The following is a 21,318-nucleotide window of genomic DNA, read 5'->3' as shown; positions in this document are numbered from 1 at the left end:
GCATCATTCTGCATTTCAAGAACTGAATAGTTTTTCTGTTCGGGAACAAAAATCAAAGGGAATAATGTATAACCGCATAATTAAATTCTGCTCCAACCTGAGAGTCTGGCAGTGGAAAGTATTATCGAGAAATGCAATTACAGATTGTAAATACACTCAGAGATTTAAATGAAAAGGTAAGACGTCAAGAACGGCTGTATAAGGAGATATTTGAGGATGACGACTTGGCTCCTGAATTCTGATTTAAGTTAATTGGACTGGTTTCCCTCTGCAGATGTAATTAATTTTAATTTGTTACTTTCTGTCACAGTTAAGTTTAAGGCCAAAGTGTACACTTTTTCCTTTTTTTTTTCTTTTTACCCTTTTTAAAATAATGAAACCATAATCACTTTATGTGAGCATTTCAAAAATGGTAGTTATGACAAAAAAAAAAAAACGTTGACAGAGTGGTGGAACAAAATCAGAGAGGACGAGTAGATATTAGTAATTACATGCTGTAAGTGCACAAAAGGATCATGTTTGAGGACGGAGACTTGGCTACTATTTTTAGCTTTGAGTTAATTGGATGGCCTTGTGAGCTGAATTTAAGTGTGTGTCAACATCTGTTTCTATCTGCTGCCGTAAAATTTGACGCATTTTGAGAGCCTCTACAACAGAAGCCAATGTCACTACAGAGTACTATGCAAATATGCAGTAATGAGCATTAGTTAATAAATTATAACGATGCTATCAGTGGCATTTTAGCGTGATCAGTTATTGGCCAGTCATTTAATTACGCAGATAATTTGCACTGTTTGCAGCATCGGCTATGTTATCGGTTGTGGCAACCGCAGAGATTTAATAAACTGGTAAGCTCCTCGCTTATCTTTAATTTTGTCTTTGATCAGAGTGCAGGTCCTCTGCTTTTGTTTTATTTTTCGCCACCCCCCCCCCCCCCCCCCCCCCCCCCCCCCCCCCCCCACCCGTGTGGTCTGACAGCTGTGCATGCATATTGCTAATGGGCGCAGTCACTCAGCCATGCAGCCTGTGTTTAGATTGTCAGGTCATGTCTACACAAGACAACAATCAACTCTATTTTTTTTTTTTTTTTAATCTATTACGACCCCTCATCCCTTTTGGAAATGCAACACGGCCCAGAGAACGGGAGCCAAACTTTTCGATATGCGCTGGCAAACGTTTACCACACACCGCAGACTTGTTAAAAGTCTCGCTGGATCCAGAAAATGTTTGAAAGTCGCGTTATGTGAAGCTGTGCTTCTGTTCTTTTCTTCAGCGAGTCGTGTGACCTAAATATAGAAGCAGCCCAGTGGGGGGTCCTGCAGGATACCTCAGAAGTTTAAACAAAAAAAATAAAAAACGAGTGCGCGTTCTGTGATCGGCACATGCTCTTAACATGTCGTGGAGGGTGTAACATCGTCACATCGGGGCGCCTGACGGCACACATGAGCTGGGTGTTGCTTGCTGCTGCACGTCGAGGTGCTAGAAGTGGGGGGTGGGGGGGTGGGTGGTGGGCTCCACCTGCGGCGGAGGACAGAAGTGTGGCGTCGAGGACGGGGGAGAGCAGACTTACCCAATTCTCTACGAAAACGTGATCAGAAAACAGGATCTCTCACTCTGTGACACCTCAGAGCACAAGGCATTAATCCGCTCACCTTGAGAGTTCAGAGCCTTTCGGCTGGTTGTTTGAAGTGTGAAATATCTGAAGGTCTGACCTCCGCACTCAGCGGGTAGTCTGGGACCTGAGAGCAGCGTTGGGAATAACTTTTGGCTGTGCCGTCACAGCGGCTGATTACTATCATGACACAAGTACCGCAGTTACAATGAATGAAGTTGCTGGAAGCTCGTTACCTTTGACTTTTTTTCTCTGCACCTGGAGTCAAAGTTTCATTAAACTCCAGTTTGTGGAACAAACTCGGGACTAAAGACGGCGAAACAGAAGCGGTCCCACTGTGAGTGACGTCAGCATTAGCCTGTTCCAACAGTAGCATAGCCTTTCAAAGATTTATTTCCTACTGTCTTCATGTTGGTAATCTGTCTCAGTTGTTTTTATGATGTTACATAATTCAGATTCGGGAGCGTTTTACCTGCGCTCCTTCATCTCAGCCCTTTAAGTTTAAAGTGAGGCTTTCATGCCTCATAGCAATATTGGGTTGAACATCACGCTGTTAAACTTCGTGCTATATTACATAACATCCATCCCTCCCTCTCCTCTACTGCTTTATCCTGCTCAGGACCACCGGGTGCTTGAGCTGACTGAGGGCAGGATACAAATAGTGATGAGTTAATTTTACAAGTTACTTTTGATTTTCAATAAGTAAATTAGTTTAAAAAACAAACCAATCAGTAACTGTAATCAAGTTTTAATTCCAGTAAACTTCTTCAACACTACTTTAAAGTGAGACAATTAGAAAGTGGTGGCTGTTTCTCCAATTCTTTCCTATTCTCGTTCGAATCAGGTTCTATTATTGTCAATCAGATCAGTGGAAAAGGGTTCAGTCTAAATTAATTATCCTTGTTCCTATATTCACCTTGCAGTTTGTGTTTCTGCATATTCGTCACCTTAAATGTGGATAATAATTACACTAAGAATAATAATAAATTAGTTTATTATTGTTTTTCTCTCCATTATTGTTTTCTGTTTTTTTCTTTTAAAGAAAAAACACAATAATCACTTTTATGATGTGCTGCTTCATTTATGGAAGCACGTTTACATTGTTCTCAAGACAGCATTTAAAAGAAAATATAATGGAATAATGTCGGAAACAATAAAGCTGAAAAAGCAGAAACCCACAAAAAAATGAGTGCAGTTGTCATAGAGGATTGAAAAGTGCATCATGAAATAAATAAATAGATAAATAAATAATACAGTGACATAAATACACACCCTGCTCCCCTGGACATCTGACCCTTATGTAGAGTCTGAGGTTGTGATTTGGCTGGTGGTCGCATGAATTCCAAGCAGAAAGACATCAAATATATGATTGAGTTATTTATTTATTGCCATGTCATCATGTTTCGCTAACACTCCGCTGTCTGGGTTGTGACGGTTTCATTGAAAGAAGCTGTTGAATAGACACGGAGAGCAGAGCGACGCCCCACTTTGGCTCATTGCTCGGACACATCAACGTATCGGGAAATAAATACAGTTTTTTTCTTGAAATAAAAGCCGTAAAGAGCCATCATCTCTCTGCCTGCTCTACCGAGGCACATTTATACTAAAAGGGTTTATGATCTCCGAGAAGCAATTACTCTCCAGCCACTTTAAATTGCAAGAGTCTTTCTCTAAACATTATAGAAGTGTGTGTGCCAACAATAGGCTCATACTTGTTCATATTAGTCCACATTTTTACCCTCTGAAACTTTTTTCCTTAACCACCTACATCACCACCACTTAGCTTTCTGTACTTCAGGTTGGAACATGACTCATTCATTTTTTTTTTTTTTTAAATCAAAGATATTTCTTATAGGTCCACTGATTGACCATTGAGGAAAGTGAAAAAAGGTCAAATAAAGATTAAGAGGAGACGGTATCAATCACACTGCCATATATATATATACATATATATGGACATTATCACAGTAAGGTAGACACGCCGTAATTAATCCCATATTTAGAAGCTCATGACTGCTCTGCAGCATATAAACGTGATGAAAGTGAAGCCATTTATAAAGTCTGATGACAGTGTGGGCGTACAAGTAGATAAATAAATAATATTTTAATGTTGCATCGGCATTGATGTCTGTGTTGTTGTTTTGCATTTTCCCATAACTGCTCCTTGGGTAATTAGGTTTTTATTGGTTCTCTCTATGAACCAATATCTACATGAAATCAAATCCTGGTTCTTCCTCAACTTCCTCAAACTAAACTATATGTTATATATAACAACATAAAATTATAAAAACAGGAAGTGGTAATAACAACAACAAAAGAAAGTGACAACGGCAACAATGACAACAGTAAATGGAAAGAATAATGGCCACCAAATAAGAATAAAACACAAACCACCAACAAACAACCACAGCAAACAACACAAAAACAACAAAACAACAAAGACAAAAAAATATATCAACCAATGACGATGAACAACCAAGAATTCACTGACATCAACATTATGTCATTTCGATGCTTCTGAAGAAACATTTAATTTGATAGTTGGTCCTATAATGGAGACTGCTGTTGTTATAAGTATGTTTTTATAAGTTGAATTATTGAGTTGCACCCGTCACCCCTTTTCCAACAGTTTAATCCCCCGGATTCTTCGGTAATCTGTGATTTACCAGATAAAATAGCATGATTTCACATTTAAAAGGAAACCATTGTGGTTGTTATTTTTTATTTTTTTTTTTTATGGGGAGCATGAGCTAAAATCCGATTCAGAGCTGGTGTGTTGGTTTTAAAAAGAAAGAAAAAAATATATATAACATGAGGGGGTTGTTATGAAGTGTGGATAAAAAAGAAAAACCTCCCAGAAGAGCAACGCTCGGCACTTTCATCTTCAGGAACCGGAGTAAACGTGGACTTATCCCAAACAGACTAGAGACTCGCTCAGCGTGGGGCTCGCTGGCGTTTAGTGCCGCTCTTGAGGGTTTGTTTTTTTTTGTTTTTTTCTCTCTCCACAGGTCCCCAATGTGTATTGTCGTTTATAACAAGCATCCAAGAGGTGCAATGTCGGGCAGAGGATAGTCTTCCTCCTCCCTCTGTGCCGAGCAGCGGGTATAATGGGTCACCCGATGCACAGCCGTGCAGCTCAGCTCACACCCGCGGCGTTTTCTCTCCCGCGCTCACCGCGTGTTTTCATCTGGCTTTGTGAGAACAGATAAATGATCAATACTTTTCTATGCCGCCATCTGCAAAATAAACACGTGCTGCCGACTCCACCGCTTTACGCTTCTCCGCTAGGATGAAGTCGACTCAAATGGAAAGTAAAGTGGTGTCCGATTCAACTCCAGGAACACAAAACCAGAATTTTTTAATTTTTTTGTTAACCCCTGATCAGGCATTTATCAGGAACTCATTGCGATGTTTTTTTTTCTTTTTCTTTACATAAATACAATTGTCTTCTGTAAGAATCTCGAAAAACTTGGTACAATATTTTATTTGCAACTTTCTGTCGTCATTCTAAACGTAAATATAATGCAACTAATCTAATTAAGTAGATATTTAAGGCCAGGTTTACACAGCATTGTTTTGTGGAACTTTTTGAAAACGCTCATATGCCGTCTCTGTAAACGGGGGGAAAATGTAGCTCCCATGGTGGAATTCTTCAAACACTGTGACTCCGTCTCCATGTAAATGGGGGGAAAATGCAACTTTTATGCAATGCTGCTACTGCGCATGCGCACCACAGCTGGAGTCAATAATCCTTCTGCAAATGCGCATCCAGGGGGATAACAACAACGTTTACCTCCAGTGTCAGGAGTCCCGCTCCATATTTAGTTGGGACTTGGTCGTTTTATAGTGGTGTCACTGTAAAAACAATCCAGCTTTGTCACCTGACCATACAAAACCTCTGTGTACTCGTTATTGTTTTTACTGTATTGTTCTCGCATTTGCGTGTGATCACAAACACAACACACGACCTGGCATGCTCCATCATTTTCAATGACATCGTTTTCAAAATGTTGAAATGAAAACATTGAAAACCTATTCTGTGCGAAGTGGTGGATGTGATGAAATCAAGTAAAAGCACATTAAAACTTCTCGAGTAGTACAAATGAACTAACTAATAACTCTGGAAAGTGACATCTTCCATTCGAGAGGCTCAGTATTTGGGTCTGATTGGGGTTCAGTGTCTTTCCCAACAATGTACATATGATCAAATGTGCATTTTCTATCCGAAAATATTCTCATTCTTTTAAGTTAAAAGCCTCGATCTGGTGCTCTGATGCAGTGACCAGGAGAATTTATGAGACATGAGTCATTATTTTCACTATTAAGTCCTTAAAAAAAACACACTTTTTTTGTTTAGCTCAGCTTTTTTTATGAATGATTGCCATTATACTATCAATAACTGACATGAATGGAACCAAACTTGCCTAATAAAGAGTTAAGTATTTTGTGTTCGGTGCACGGCCTTTGACTTGTGTGCGTGCGTGCAGCTCCGAAACCTTCTGAGATTATGCTAATCTGCTCGCGTTCCGATTTTGTTTTGTTAACATCAATATTTGTGCTTTTTTAAATATCGGCCCTCAACTGCTCTGACTCACGAAGCCTCCCCGTTGAATTCATAGCCAACGGTACGTTCTTGCGAGTGGAGTTGAAAGGGAATCACTTAGGGAAGCAACCGAACCTGATCAAAGTCTGTCATCCCCAACAGACGTTTCCCCCTCTTTGTATTTGTTTGCTGTCTTTTTCGGTGCTATTTCCCAGCGCAGAGATGGAACCAAACTGTGCCAGGAAGCATTGCTCATGACTTCCCCTTTCAGAAAAAAAAAAATTTAATAAAATGATTTAATATAATTTATTTGTGCTGCTCTTGAACGTCTCTTTCAAAACCACCTTAGAAAATACGTGAAGAACGGATCCATTACCCACACGCTTTCATTTTCAGACAATTGCTGTGATTTTTTTTTTCTTTTTCTCCCCCCCCCTTTTTTTTTTCCTGGTTTCACTGTCTCATTGGGGCTACTGACACATGAAGCATTTAGTTTCAGGCTTGAATAATTCACATCTCGGAGCTTTGAGGTTTGCCCCCGCCGTATCGGCGCATGCGGTGGGAGTCCATTAACCTTGGTGTTTGCTTCCCTCTCAGGAGGCCGAGGGGTCGTTGCCCTACCTGCTGGTGCTGTGCGGAGACCACGGCATGTCGGAGACTGGCAGCCACGGCGGCTCCTCGGAGGCAGAAGTCAATACGCCTCTGGTGCTCATCAGCCCGGCCTTTAAAAGAAAAGGTAAACAGCAGCGCGGCCATTAACTAGGAGGGACTCTCGTCTCGCGGCGTCTCTGTCTGCTGCTCTAAAGATTTTGTGACAAACACTTATGAATCAAGTAGAATTTTTTTTTTTTTTTTTTTTTTTTTTTTTTTTACACATGATGCTCAAATCAGTGCTGAGAGCAGTGTCATGAATCCAAACTCCTGAGCACAACTTTCTTCTCACTCTGATGAATGTAGCTGAGTGTGAACGTGTGACTGTGATAATTACTTCATTCTCAGCTATGGATATTTTTAACTTTTACTTTGCACAGCTTTTTTTTTTTTTTTTTTAGGAGCCCATTCATGGTAATTAATCATTTACAATTCAGTTGAGTTGTTGCTTTTCACCTTTGTGGCTTTTGGTAGCACTTGGTGCCTCGTGGTCTGGCGGCAGCTCGAGGAATTGTAACATTTTATATCCCAGCGGGGCCAAAAGAGGAATTGGGCGAAGTGTGTGTTTTCTCTCTGTGAAATACATTCGGAGCCATTTTGATTTGAATGAATTGTTGGAACTCATTCACAGCCGGTCGTCTGACTGTCACTTGAAGAATGTGAAATGTTCTTTCATAAACTTTTCATTTCTTGGATGGAAATGACTCGGATGGGCCATCGACCTGAACCTCAAATGAGCAGTGTCGACATAAAGTGGACCGTGTGAGAGTCAATGGAGTGGTATTAAAGCATGAATATCTGTCATACATACTTGGGGTTTTTTTTCTTCCTTTTTCCCTATTGGCAAAAGTCAAGGGGAAGTTACACTTTAACCCTTTGAAATCAAGCCTATTTCAGTGGTTTACACTGCAAAAAGTAAAATCTAGGCAAGATATAATTTCTTAAATGTCTTGTTTTTGACTAATAAGTCATTTTTGCTTAAAAAAAAGTTGTTCGCTAAGATTATTATTCTAGTTTTAATATGATTATTACTTTATTTTCTTATCAGCTAGAATGGTCTTGGCGTTGAGTATTAAAAACTGCTTATTGGTTACTGTTTGGCTTAAAACAAGCATTTTTTCTCATTTTAAGATGACCAGCAATCAACGGACCTGAACTTGCATTTCATAAGCCCAATCTTCTTATTTTAAGATTTGAAAATAATAACACATGAAAATAACACTTGTTTTGAGTCCAAACATGCTATTTTCAAGACGCTGGGTCATATGGGGCGAGAATTATTTTCTTATTTTTGAGAATCTTGTCAAGTAAAATTTTCTTGTTCTGTTGGCAGATAATTCTGCTTATTTTACGTATTAATTTTCTTGTTTTAGTATATTTTTTTCCTATTTTTTTTGGAGGAATTTTTGCAGTGTAAGTTCAACATTATGCAGCAAAAATGAACTCATTGCAACAACAACATCTATTGACAACATCTAATTCTGGTCTTGACTGGTACGGGGAAACCAAATTCCAGTCTGTGCATAAAATCTAAATCTTGATTGTTCAAAAAAAGGAAGATTTGAAGTGCTTTACTACAAAATCCTGAATAGTATTTTCAGACTGAATCCTGACTGTTATGTACGTTACAAACTTAATCTGATTGGTACACACAGTTGGAACTAAATCCTTGAATGGCGCATTAAAACTAAATTCTGATTGATACATAGAAACTAAACTCTAATTGGTTCTGGAAACAAATTAATATCTGAACCATAGAAACTAAATCTTGATTGTGCATAGAATACAAGCCAAATCCGGATTGGTACAGAAAGTGAAAACCGGATCCGGATTGGAACACAGTACAAAATAAATGTGATTTTTACATGAAGTAGAAAGCAAACCCTGATTGGCACATAATTAAATCCTGATTGGTACATTAAGACTGCAGTTGATCGGTTTATACAGTAGAAAGTAAATCCTTTTTGGTGCATGGAAACTCATGATTACATAAGCTTCATTCCTTTAAACATATATTTTTAAATCTTTTCGATGTAGTACTTTGTGTGAATTCGCTGTTTCTGTCGTTTGATCAAAATTACTATATTAGCTTCTGAAATCTGGATTTTGTTGAATTTGCTGTACGACCAGTTGTTCCATTCTGCAGTTTCTCTTCACATTAAAAATGTGTTGACACGGGAATGCGTTGTATTTAATGCGTCAGTTACTGTAATCAGTGGCTTTATTTGCATAGCTGGTGATATACGTGTGAGGTAGTGAGAGTTGAGGGGTCATTAGTAGCGAGCCCCCCCTGCCTGCTGTTTTCATTAGAACATGATGTCGGTGGATCAGAGTTCAGCTGAGCTTCACTTTGTAATTTGAATGCATCTCGAAGGAAGCGGCCCGCTGCCGCTGATCAGCAGCACTTTTAATTGACATTGCGAAGAAAACCTTGAGAGGTAATGTCACTTTAATCAGCCGCCGTATTAAAAATCCTGTTATTTATTTCTTTTTCTCCTCTACGGCCAGTTTTCTTTTTTCAAGGCGGTCAAAGAGTTTTGACCTTCACTGCATATGCTTCGAAATTGTTATTGAAAAATAAATGTTTTCTAATTCTGAGAAGCAGAAACATCACGTATGCTGAACCAAAAGAGTGTTTTCCCTGGTTATGTGCGATTGCTTTTTATGTTGTTGTGGGAGCTATTTATATTATTTACATATTTGATTAACCAAGGGAGTTATTGTACTCAAACACAACATTTGGAATCAATACAATACCAATGCTGAGAACCTACAGCACAGTCGCATGGCTGTTGTATCTTTTATAGTGTGAGTTTACGTTTTCTAGGAACTGCAACAATTAGGAAAGAATAAACAAAAAAATGTTGCAAATGTGCAAATCACAAAATCTCTTGGGCTCAGCCATTCATTAGCGACTGCCATTTTTAACCCTCCATTGATGTTAAAGGTCAAATCGATACGTTTCAGAGGTTAAAATTCAGAACATTCTTGTTTTTTTTAATCATTCGGAGAGGATGACCTTGTAGTCCAAATAGAGGCTACGGAAAGTTGAAGCAAATTAAATTTTCAAAAGTTTTATTTTGAACTTTGAAGAAAATATAAACTCATGCCAAAATTGTGATGAGATAAATAACATGAGCAAAGTGTATTATGTGGTGTGAAGAAATGAATCACACTTAAATAAAAAAAAAAACCCAAGTTATTTATAGTGAATGAAAAAAATACATTTAAATGTATTGATATTGCCTTTAAAGTATTGACTTCTGCTTTATGTATTTTTTTAATCGCTCTCCCTGTTGTGATGAATAGAAAATCTATATGTGCTCGGAGTGATCCTTGTGGTTTTCCTGAGATTAGATTAAATGGCAAGATTGTTGTTCTATGATCAATCCTACCCAGTACCAAATAAACACTTCAAACCGATTTGTGTTTGCACCATTTTTGCAAAAAGCAAAACTGGTCGGTGCAGGAAACGGCAATTCTTTAAACATATTTAAAAGACTTCAAAATAATTGATAGGCCTGACGGACGCAAAGTTTGCAATATAGCAACCTGTTTAATCAGGTCCATGAGAAGTGAGGCGACTCTTGAGTTTGCAGGCCACTTGACCGGAACAGTGCAAAGCATTGTGGGATTGATCCAATGAAGTGAATCGGGTGAATCTTTGAAAAAAAATTCTGATTATTCAGTGTTCGTGTAAACGGGACAACCTGATCCTGGAATCTGAAAGACTTTAATCGGATTGACAAGAAGGTGAATTCAGCTGCTGTTAAACTCATACTTGTGGGGGGGGGGGGGGGGGGGGGGGGCAATTTTTATTTAATTTAATTTGTACAATATTAGCCAGCTCAACACCAGAATGCACATGGCATCGCCATCAGCTGTCATTTTCTCATCCGTGAATCAGCATTCAGCGTGTGCATCCCTCAGCTGAGCTATGACACATCTGCTCTGCCAGAAAGGGAGTCGCTCGGCGGTAACGTGTGTGCCAGAGCCAAACCCGGCTCGGTGTGAAGTCCATTTCACTCTGAAGAGGTTCGCCTGGACGCCGCGTCCGCCGGCATGTGTGCTGTGATTACGCCCAAGCTTCTCGTCGGGGCCCAAATCGCCACGTCGCGCAACTACAAAGGGAGAAACAAATACAATTTTTATGTGCTAGTTGATGGGGGGATTGGCATTTGGTAAAGCATCGATTTTTCTCTGAGAGGTGGTCTGAAAACGTTCCAAATTGAAAACGAATCCTCATTAGCTTTGCTCATGATGACAACAACACTTTTCAACACTTATTTCTCAGTAACACATTTTTTATCAATCCTATATAATTGGCAGGTTCATGGTATCATCCCTGCATCACTACGAGTTCAACATAGCAAAGTGTATTTGTATTAGAAAATTCATAATTCCCCGACTTGTTTCTTCGACTCCTGTGGGTAGCTGTGGGTTTTGTCCTGTTCTCCTGCGATAGGCCAGCTCCATACACGAGGGAGCTGTATTGTTCTTTTGCAGGTATCTTCTACACCAGTATGGTTCATGATTACAATCTGAAAACTTCACTCAGCCGCAGTCTGGGAAAAGACTCCCACTCTCTGTTTGTGCAGAAGCTCCCCACAGGAAGCCAAATGTCAATTAAATCCACGTATGACATAATGATGATGTGATTAATTTTTTCTTTTCTTTTCTTTTTTTTTTTTTTTTTGCTTTCTCTTTGCTTGTTATGGCTGATTTGCATGTAGTGAGTAATCTCATATTGACGGCTGATTATACAACAACAATTATGGGGATTGTTTTTGCAGCTTCTATTTATTCACCCGCTGTATCAGCTTTTATTTGATGGGGTTGTCAAGTGGATCTCAGGCCCCCGGTTGTGCAACGTTTCAAGTTGAAACTCTACACTTTCATTGAATTTTCGATCTGCGTTTGCGAACGCGTTTTAAAGAAAAAGACAAAAAAACATTGGTTTTGCATCGGCTATTGAGTGTCTGTTTATACGACCGCGGTACTCTGAGCCACTGAAAGCAGCTTTTTCAAAAGCGCTTCTGTTTCAAGCCCTGCAAATGGGGTAAAAAAAAAAAATGCAACTTCTTGAGAATGCTGCTACTGTGCATGCACACCACAACCATAGTAAATAGTTCTTCTGCACAATCGTGAGTAGATGGACAATGACAACAATGGTGTCATGACTCCCATACTGTAATTATAGTGTATCGTTCTCTGTGTGCACGCGTGTGTGTGGTTTCATTACAAAAATAGCACTCACTAGTGTCCCAACATTAAAAAAAAAAAAACACTATCACTTTCTGCCATTTTTATGGAACTGGATATCATTTTCAAAATGTTGCCATGTAAACGTGACACTTTTCCAAAACGAAAACGCCCAAGCGATGTGTAAATGGATTTGAAGTGTGAGGTTTTGTCATGTTGTGGTTAATGTTACTGTCCCTGTTTATGTTTGCGCTTATAATGTCCTTGTGTTAGATATTCTACTGGTTTTTAGTTTTTTAAGTTCTGCTGAATAAAAGTGCATAAACTATGCATTTCCACTCTGCCCAGATTGGGTGCTCACCACTCTGCCAACCTTTTTCTGAGCTTCTTCTAGATTTGAAACTTTGAACGTGTGTAAACAATCGCATGTAAATCCACTCTGATTCGTACGAAAGCCAATAGTGCTGATGTACTTAGCTGTGGATAATTGCTGAAGTCCTTCCCTCACGCTCCCTCTGTTTCTCTGTGTCCGCTGCTTGACTGTCCTGAAGGGAAAAGGAGGAACAGCGGCAATAAGACGCAGAAGCTCCTGCGATTAGAGCAATATACACAAGTAGAATATCTCCCTCACTATCTATAAGTGCCAAGCGACGAGCGTCTGATATCTCTGTGTTTCTTGTTTGCGTTGGGTTTACGGCTTAAGCCGAGGCGCTTCCGTTTTTCAGATTCATCCTGACAAGTGTTGCGAGATTGTTTGAAGCAGACTCTTATAATGAGAAGCAAGAAATCCTCTCAAAACAGATGCTTTATAAAAAAAATAAAAAAAAATCTAACAATTTCCTTGTGTCTATCATGAAAATAGCTTTTGTCTGGGAACTGAAATTGAAGTAATAAAATGTGACTTTTGTTCTTATAAATAAATATCAATTTTGCTCCCCGCTATTGCTGATTGATGGGAGACGATTGCGATTCAGCACTCGCTGACTCTTTGAAAGCTTTTCCATTTTCCGTGTCTTGACACGGTGGGTTTTTAAACACAGCGACAATCAGGAGGAAATGCGTTTTAACTTTGGGGTATTTTGGGAATTGACCCGATGGATCAGGAGACTGGAGTCTGAAGTGATTCGTTGGAGATATTTTCTATGAAGACACCAGAGTGCTAGAACAGTGAAGATCAAAACTTTCTGCTTAAATATAACATTTCAAAGATGCATACTTCTCGTATCTGTCTTTCTTTTTATTACTATTATTATTTCCTGATGTTGGAGGTGTGGTGGTTCTCATTGTGTGTTGCCTTGTGTTTCCTGGCTCTGTGCCGTCAGTGGGAATGGAGAAACCTGGAGTGGTGGAGCAGGTGGACCTGACTCCGACCCTGGCCCTGGGACTCGGTCTGCCCATATCGCAGAACAGCGTGGGCCGCGTCATCCCGGGCGTGTTGGAGGAAACCTCGCTCCGGGATCAGCTGCGCTTCCTCCATCTCAATGGCCACCAGCTCAGCTGCCTGCTCAAAGACAGCGTGCCCGACTACGAGAAAGGTGAGTTACAATTTCACAGAGTTCAGCTTCTGAGAGCGACGGCCGCCTCTGACAGATGGTCTCATCACTATGCCGTATGGTTTCCTGCCTGGTTTTATATATATATATATATATATATATATATATATATATATATATATACATATACCTTCGTGCACTTTGCAGTGTGACTACGGCAAAGAATTTCAGGCTTTGTTGACTACTTTAAAAAGATAAACACTTTGTTTTGTTAAAGTCCAAATGAAGTTGGTAGAGCCATCAAAGTCTCTGAGTCAGTTTCTATCGTCAAGCTGCTCCCAGAACTAATCTAGGTTGTGCTGTCGGGGGTGCATTTAACTGTTACTGCATTTATTTATTTTACTTTGTATTTTTTCTTTTATGCACTTCTGTTTGATCTCTCTCTCTCTCTCTCTCTCTCTCTCTCTCTCTCTGTCTGTCTGTCTGTCTGTCTGTCTGTCTGTCTGTCTGTCTGTCTGTCTGTCTGTCTGTCTGTATGAGCTTATTTGCATGTTCACTCATTGGCCACAGCGTCGTGTACAGGTGTAACGTCGACGCATCACCATCATCAGACGAAAAGAAAGATTGTAATGGACGCGAGTCGTTTCTTGAAAGTGTTATGCGCAGATGCACAGATCCCCTTTCAGACAACATTTATCTTCTTTAGTATGTTCTCAAATCACATTGGATGTAGTTATGGGCGTTTTAAAATACCAGCATGAAAATGCAGATTTTTTTTTTTTTCTTCTAGTTTTAAGAAAAATAGCAGTTCTAAGGAACCTGGATTAAGACAGTTTTATTAATACACAGAAAGCACATTTTGTTTACTCCATTAACTGATTTTATTTAAGTCTAAAAAAGTAAAGTTTGATTACTTATCAGAATATTTGACTTATTTCTCGCGTGCATTGAATATCAACCCACAAAAGCGTCTCTTCGCTCAATTCAGTTACATTTTCAATGTGTGACTTACACTATATTTAGTGAAGAACCTGTCACAACAGACAGCAAGTCCTAATTAGTGTTAAACTCGTGGAGCATTTAGCAGCAAAAAGAAACACACGTTTCCCTGAAGAGTTGATAAGAGACTGAAACAGGAGCTAAAAGAAGAGAAGATATTGCTTTTTACTTTTTTTCCCCAAGTGGACACGAGTATCACGGTCGGAGGTCTGCAGGGTGTGTAAAAAGATAATAAGGTTTAATTAAAGTGAGAATAAAAGATGTGGTGAGATGTGGTCAAATCAGACGGCGTCACTTCAGGAGTTACCTTACGCTAACGGCGACTAATGGCGTCGGTGTTCGAATCAGACTGCTGTCCTAATTGCATCGTCCCCTCACAGGATTGATTCCAAAGAATCGCAGATGGTGCAGACTGAACAACTCAGACATGGTTTGCTCTCCCTAGTCTTATCTCTGTGTTGTTGAGCGGATCAAAGCAGCTTCTCGCAGCATTTAACCTGCAGCAGTGTGATTAAAACGAGGACAGAGTCATCGCACGAGTTCAAAAGACGCCACTTATTAAAGCGTATTAATTCCATAATCTTCAGCAGAAACACAGACTTCAGAAATGCACATTTCAACAAGTCTCCGACGGCAAAACATGCGCATATGAAACGATTGTTTCTATTGGGCCTAATGACAGTTTTCAGATTTCAAGGTTACGTAATCCCCTTCGGGGGTTTTGACTGCAGCGTGTTTGCGGTCGATCAAATGTGCGTTTGCAGAGCGACGACGACATAAATAAACCTCCTTTACAAGTATGTAAAAAGAACTCTGAGTCTGATCTTGAACGTTCCCACCGCCTGCTATTGTTGCAAATGCATGCACATATATCCCCGCGCGGCGTTGCTCCCTGCTTGTGTCTCTGGGTCACAGTGTTGGTCGGAGTCATCCGTCTTCAACGGTCGTCGCTGTCCCTCTCCCGCCGCCGTCACGTCGTCGTTCCTTCCGCTCAACGAACATTAGATACACCGGTGGCGGCAATTAGGCCACCGCTGCTAATGTGTGATCAGTCAGAAGCGATTAGTATGGTCTTTCCAGATGAGCCACAGCAAGGCACCGACACATGCTTTGACATGAGGCGGTTTTGCAGAAAGTTACGATAGTTTTTTTTTTGTTTTGTTAGTATTTTTAATAGAATCAGTCTGCCTCTTGACCTAAATGATTGTTTTAAATGCTGACCAAACACAATGTGTCCTGACAAGGTTATGAAAGCCATCTGATCAAGGGGGGGAAGCATCACAGCATCACAGGATTGAGTTGCATTTTTCTATGTTTTTGATTAATACAGTTTTGGGGGAAATGAAGGACTCGTTATGATTTGATTGGATATATGGATTCAACTCTGAATGTGCGAAGTCCTTTTTTTATTGCTCCGCTCTTTGTCTCTAAGCTGAATCAGCTGTACAGCGACAGATGGATTGCTCGGGAAATTGCGCACAGTCACGGTTCCCACATGACGTTTCTGTTGACTTTTAATGCGCTTCATTTGCACGGGGCATCAACATGTACTCCCGAAGTGCGTTTTGGTTGAATATTGTTTCGTCTGACTTTCCGGTTCGTTCATGCTCGCCTTCTTTTTGTGATGCTCGGAACACAGCGTTTGCTGACTGAACCTCCTGTTTTTCACATTATGAGACGTTTATGTAAATGGATGTTGGAATCTGGAGGCAATGTAGAGTCTTTTCATGCTCTTACTTGGTTTTTTATTTTGGGCCTCGTTTAGATGGCGTCTCAAGTGAAAACGCGTCTTTTTCGCATTTTCATTTCAGAAAACTTTCATTGTTCACGACATTGTTTTCAGAAACACTGAAAATAATGTCATTTTCGTGTTGGGCCGCAAGTTGTTGATTACGGTTTCTATTCACTCCTTTAAGAAATTGTGGAATTATTTTAGTACTTACTAAAACATATTGTGTAGCTATTAACATTAGCTGAGGCCCCTGTGTGGCTCAGCTAATGTGTGTTTTAGTTAACCTGAAGATACAGGAGTTAGTTGGAAGTCAGATGATGCACAGATGTTCTTTCTTTCTCTCGTTTCAGTTCATCAGTTATTAATCAAATCTGGCAGTTTGATATGCATGCGCTTTCACAAGGGGACTATATTTCCAGCAGTCATGCAAACTCAACAGTAACAGCTGTTATGTTATGAGAAGACAAAGGGATTTAAGGAAAAAAAACAAACATGCAAACTGCTTATATGAAAGTAAGGTGATGTTCATTTATGGCCACAAATCCATTATAAAGTCTGTGTACAACACAAGTAACGAGTTGCAATCTTAAGATATGTCAGTAATTGTAATGGTGTTATTAATTAAAAAGTTAGACATTACATGGAAATTCTCATTGTTTATATTCTGGCTTCGTTTGGACTGAAAATTAACACCCAGCCCCATCGGGAGGCCCACACACATCTGAATGCTCTCCCAACTCTTATTTCTCAGCACAAAACGTATTGGAGACATGTTGTCGTGCATCTCTTAGGCCGGAATATAAAACGCATGATCATACCCACACAGACTGCTGAGCAATTCCAAAGTGTTGCTTCTTTATTTCTTTCTTTCTTTCTTTCTTTTTTTAAGCAAACTACTTCTTGTCACATTAGTAAACTTACCGCATTGGCAGTACATTTCCCCGCTCTATTTCGGTCCCTGGTTTCCATAGCGATGGGGTGAAATGGAAATTATTTCAGCAGACCTACATTTGGATGTGTTGTGTTTTCTTTTTTATTATTATTATTTATTTATTTATTTTTTAAATCTGTCCTCTCTCGGGTAGTCGCGGAGCCGTTATGTACTTGAAGGTAATAGTTGTTTCTGCTGGGAATATGTTCTAAGTTAGTATGTCTTCTGGACACGTGTCGGGGTTAAAGAACTCTGTGTGGAGAGAAATGCTTCTGATTTCAGGATTCAATTATGTTTCGTCACCAAATTCACTTCCCGGGAAACTCGTTTTTACGATGGTCCTCTTGAATATTTTCTGATTTTTGTCCAAAAAAATGTTTTTTAATGCCCCAAAAAATCTGCACATATTTAAAAGTTTGTCTCTCGTGACAATGTTTGAACAACCTTGTTCTGCCTCCTTCTCTCTGTCCGTCTGCCTGGCTTCAATTTTCATATCATGTTTCTCTTGCGCCGCTTAACCTCAGGCATCTTGGAGGGCCATTAACCAACCCCCCCCCCCTCAACTTTCAGACAGATGAAACATGGCCAGGGCCATCGATATTATGTGATTCATGCGTATGGCTTAAGGTACTAATATTTCTACCAACCCCTCTGTCTGGCGAAGCCTTAGTCACTATTCATCACCTCTCCGCCTCGGCTGCTGAAATCGGTGTTGCACTGCAAAATATTGTTTTTGGGGGTCGCGCGCATGTGTCTGTCTGTGTGTGTGTGTGTGTATTTCACTGATGTGTACCGCAAATCAAACCTCGGCATTGCTTTGTCCTTGAACGGGCTCCTAAAGTGCTGAAGTGAATTGAATGGGGACATCATTTTATGTTCCTTGAGTAAACATGGCTGTGAGTCATCGACCTGCTGTAGTTAACACCCTGAGAAATTGTGCGTAGCTTTCTTCAAGACTAAATGGTTTTACTGGAGGCGCTCTGTCTTTTCAATTAGGGGGACATTATTGACACGAGAACACAGGGAAAAGAGAAAACACTGACATTTGATAGATTTCCCCCTTAAAAAAAAAAAAAAATCCTAACATGCATCAGAGTGATTGATGAAGTCATGAATGGGATTACTCAAGTCTCATTCATGAGGAAGCAAACTGTTAGTGGGGGCCTGTGTTTTCGTCATGATGAAACAGAGCAGCGTGGGCTGCAGGCTGAGTGGGATCTTTTTTTTTTTTTTTTTTCTAAAGAGAGACAAAGGCATCCTGTTGCCTTTCATATTTTTTCCATTCTTTCCCTTTTTTGATCAAGCCAACAACAAAACGTGGAAGTTCTCCGTGTGGATTCAACTTTAGCCACGTGTGCATGTAAAAGCCAAACTCGTGCCGTCAAACACGTCCGACCAAAATGAAATAAGTCCTTTGATTCGAGCTTGCAGATTATTGTGTGTGAAGTTTGTCTGATGTTGCAATTAGGAAGTCGGCACTGATCTGCTGTAGATGTAGGATCATATTTTCTCTGTCTCTTCTCATAATCCCAGACAGACCTGGTGTTGACATCGGGACTCTGGGAGAGCAATACCACAATACACTATGCACATATACACTTCCCGGCGTCTTGATTCATCTTGACATTTTAATATAATCAATAGTGGTCAGAAGATGAGACCATTGTTTTGTCCCTTGGCCTTAAACGAAGCAAAACACAAGTGTGCCTTTCAGCCACTGGGTAACAGTGTTGAACCTCATCCTTTCCTATTCCTTCTAGAAAACGAGTGGATTTGAAAGGAAGTCAAACTAAATGGTGCATTACAGTTGCTTCAGATCTCACGTTTTTTGACAGTTTTATTGGTATTGTGGAGTCGTGCCTTTAGTAGGACCAGTCCAGTTTGAAATGTTAGATTTATACACATTTTTTTTTTTTAGGTTTTAGGTTCCCAATTCTAAACCGGCTCCTTCAAAGCGAGCAACATTTTTTTGACTGAATATGTAAATATATATATACACTACATTCTTGTTGACGATACTAACCTGTAACATTAAGAAAAATAAAAGTTTCTTCAGGAAATGTTAAACTTTGTTTTATCATTAGAATATTTAACTTCAGTTTGCAACTTTAGAGAGAAACTTTATTATCCTGTTAAAAAAGTGTCCGCAACCAAAACAATTGTGTTGGTCAACATGGTCAAACCTATATAGTGGAACCCAGACTCATGAACAAATCGGGTGCAGTGAATGGACTTTTCCTTTTGACATAAAAAAAAAAACTCTTTGAGTATTTCTCCCATTCGAATGAAACTGCAGGAAAAAAAATGGGAATAGAAAGTTTCACCCTCAAAACACAAAAAGAAAAGGATTAAAAAATTCATGCCTTATAAGTCATCCTGACTTTATTATTGAACAAATCGATGCAGTGATCACTCAGTTTATCGCCTGAAGTGTCCTGTGGACAAAACTAGTGTTCAACATAGTTTCCATTATTTCACGCTGTTCCAATGATTGAAAGCAGCTTGTAAAACAAAACACAAAACAAAAAATTCCTCTTGACTTTTTAGTTTACAATGTGTGTTAAGATGTATTTGAAGAGACTTGACTTCATCAAAATGGGTAGAAAGAACAGATCACAAAGGGACACACTGTCCTTCACAACCTGGACAGATGATAAAACAAGCTGGTCCACTGCACTTCATCCGCCTCATAGACCTGGTTTGGTTCCTTCGCTCTGCAATGTGTTTTAGCCTCCAGTGTGTTTTCAAATCAAATGAAAGTGAAATTAGGAGGTTTTCCCATTGCGTTTCTCAGGTTCCACGTTGACGTGAACGTACTGACGGTAACGGTGACCCTGTCATGAAGAGACTTCAGGCTATGAGCTTCTGTTTTGATTCATTCAATAATGTTGTTGTGACAAAAGACATGTTTCTTCTTTATTCCTCTTTCCTACATTTTTCCATAATGACCTGAAGGAACATCTCTCGCTCTTCCTGACTTTATACAGTGTTTCTTAACAACAGGATGTGACATACTTCCTTCTTTTCCCTCGAGTATTTATCCAGATTACAGTGCATTGAGCTGGTTAACTATTTTTTTAACATGCAAAACGAATGCTGGAGGAAAGAGCTGCATTTGTGTTTCTCCAGGTCTTCATGTGCTCTCTGCTTCTCTCAATACAGAAGCCGGCTTTGAGCAGTTTCGTGTGGCAGAAAAGGCTCATGGGAACTGGATGAAGCTCTACCTGGAAGGAAACACCTCAGAAGTACTGACCAACATGGGCAAGAAGGTCCTGAAGCAGTACCTGGAGGCTCTCGCTGCCATGAGCACTGCTCTGAGCAAGCAGCTGGGAAAGTACGACATGTACTCCATGGTCGCAGGGATGGTGTTTGTGTTTCAGGTGAGTCCTTTTCCCTCATTTGAAGTAAAGCTATTATCAGCAGATAATCTGTATTCGATAAAATAGACACTTGTGAAAGTATAATTGGTACTTAACGAAGTGAAACTCGTCAAAATGAACCACATAAAAAGGAATGCAAAGTCCACAAAGCCTGGAATCAAATGTGGTGAATCTGTTGACCACCTCAGCACTGTGCCACCACCAAAAACTTCATACCATGCATTTCACATTAGAAACTTTCCACTTTGAGAGGAGAACTGCAAAGAGCCACACACTCAGCGAGAACGATGACTAATCATTATTACTAATACAGAACTCTGTGGACATGTCACTTAGTTTTTTTTCCAGTGGCAAAATGAACACAACTCCCAACTGTATGTGTCTGTGACTATTATGGCTGCATTAATTGTCAACCCAAATGGTTTAAAAAAAGCCCCCCCCCCCCCCCCCCCTTGCCCTTTCAGCTCCTGTTGATCTTACTGCTGGCGATGCCTGAAGCCCTCAGCGGCACGGCGGCGGTGGACCTCCCTCTCCTCTCAGCCCTGCTCTCCCTGCCTTTCTACCTCCTGTGCCTGCTTCTCGCCTCGGTGCACGTGTTGGTGTGCACATCTGCCGAGAGCTCCTGCTACTTCTGCAGCCTCTCCTGGGGCCTGGTGTTCGCCGCCATTGCCTTCTCCTCGGCAATGTTTTGTGTTCTGGTCTCCATAGCAACACGGAGGCTTCCCCTGGGGCCAAAGATTCTTGGGAAGGTGAGTACCAACTTCCAAATATACCA

General features: G+C 40.1%; 1 protein-coding gene across 1 annotated transcript in view; it reads left to right on the top strand.

Moving 5' to 3' along the window:
* pigg (phosphatidylinositol glycan anchor biosynthesis class G (EMM blood group)) overlaps window positions 1-21,318 on the top strand; it is a gene marked incomplete at its 3' end in the record, with an annotated part of 79,998 nt that overhangs the window by 14,013 nt on the left and 44,667 nt on the right. Inside the window, exons 5-8 of the mRNA XM_080502615.1 lie at window positions 6,753-6,891; window positions 13,331-13,543; window positions 20,326-20,543; window positions 21,008-21,292. Coding sequence (XP_080358741.1) covers window positions 6,753-6,891; window positions 13,331-13,543; window positions 20,326-20,543; window positions 21,008-21,292 — 855 coding nt within the window. The remainder of the gene's footprint in view (window positions 1-6,752; window positions 6,892-13,330; window positions 13,544-20,325; window positions 20,544-21,007; window positions 21,293-21,318) is intronic.

Source organism: Blennius ocellaris, assembly GCF_963422515.1.
Source record: "Blennius ocellaris genome assembly, chromosome: 9".
Classification (NCBI taxonomy): Eukaryota; Metazoa; Chordata; class Actinopteri; order Blenniiformes; family Blenniidae; genus Blennius; species Blennius ocellaris.
Note: the sequence above shows the minus strand (reverse complement) of the source record. Positions and strands in the feature narration are given on the sequence as shown.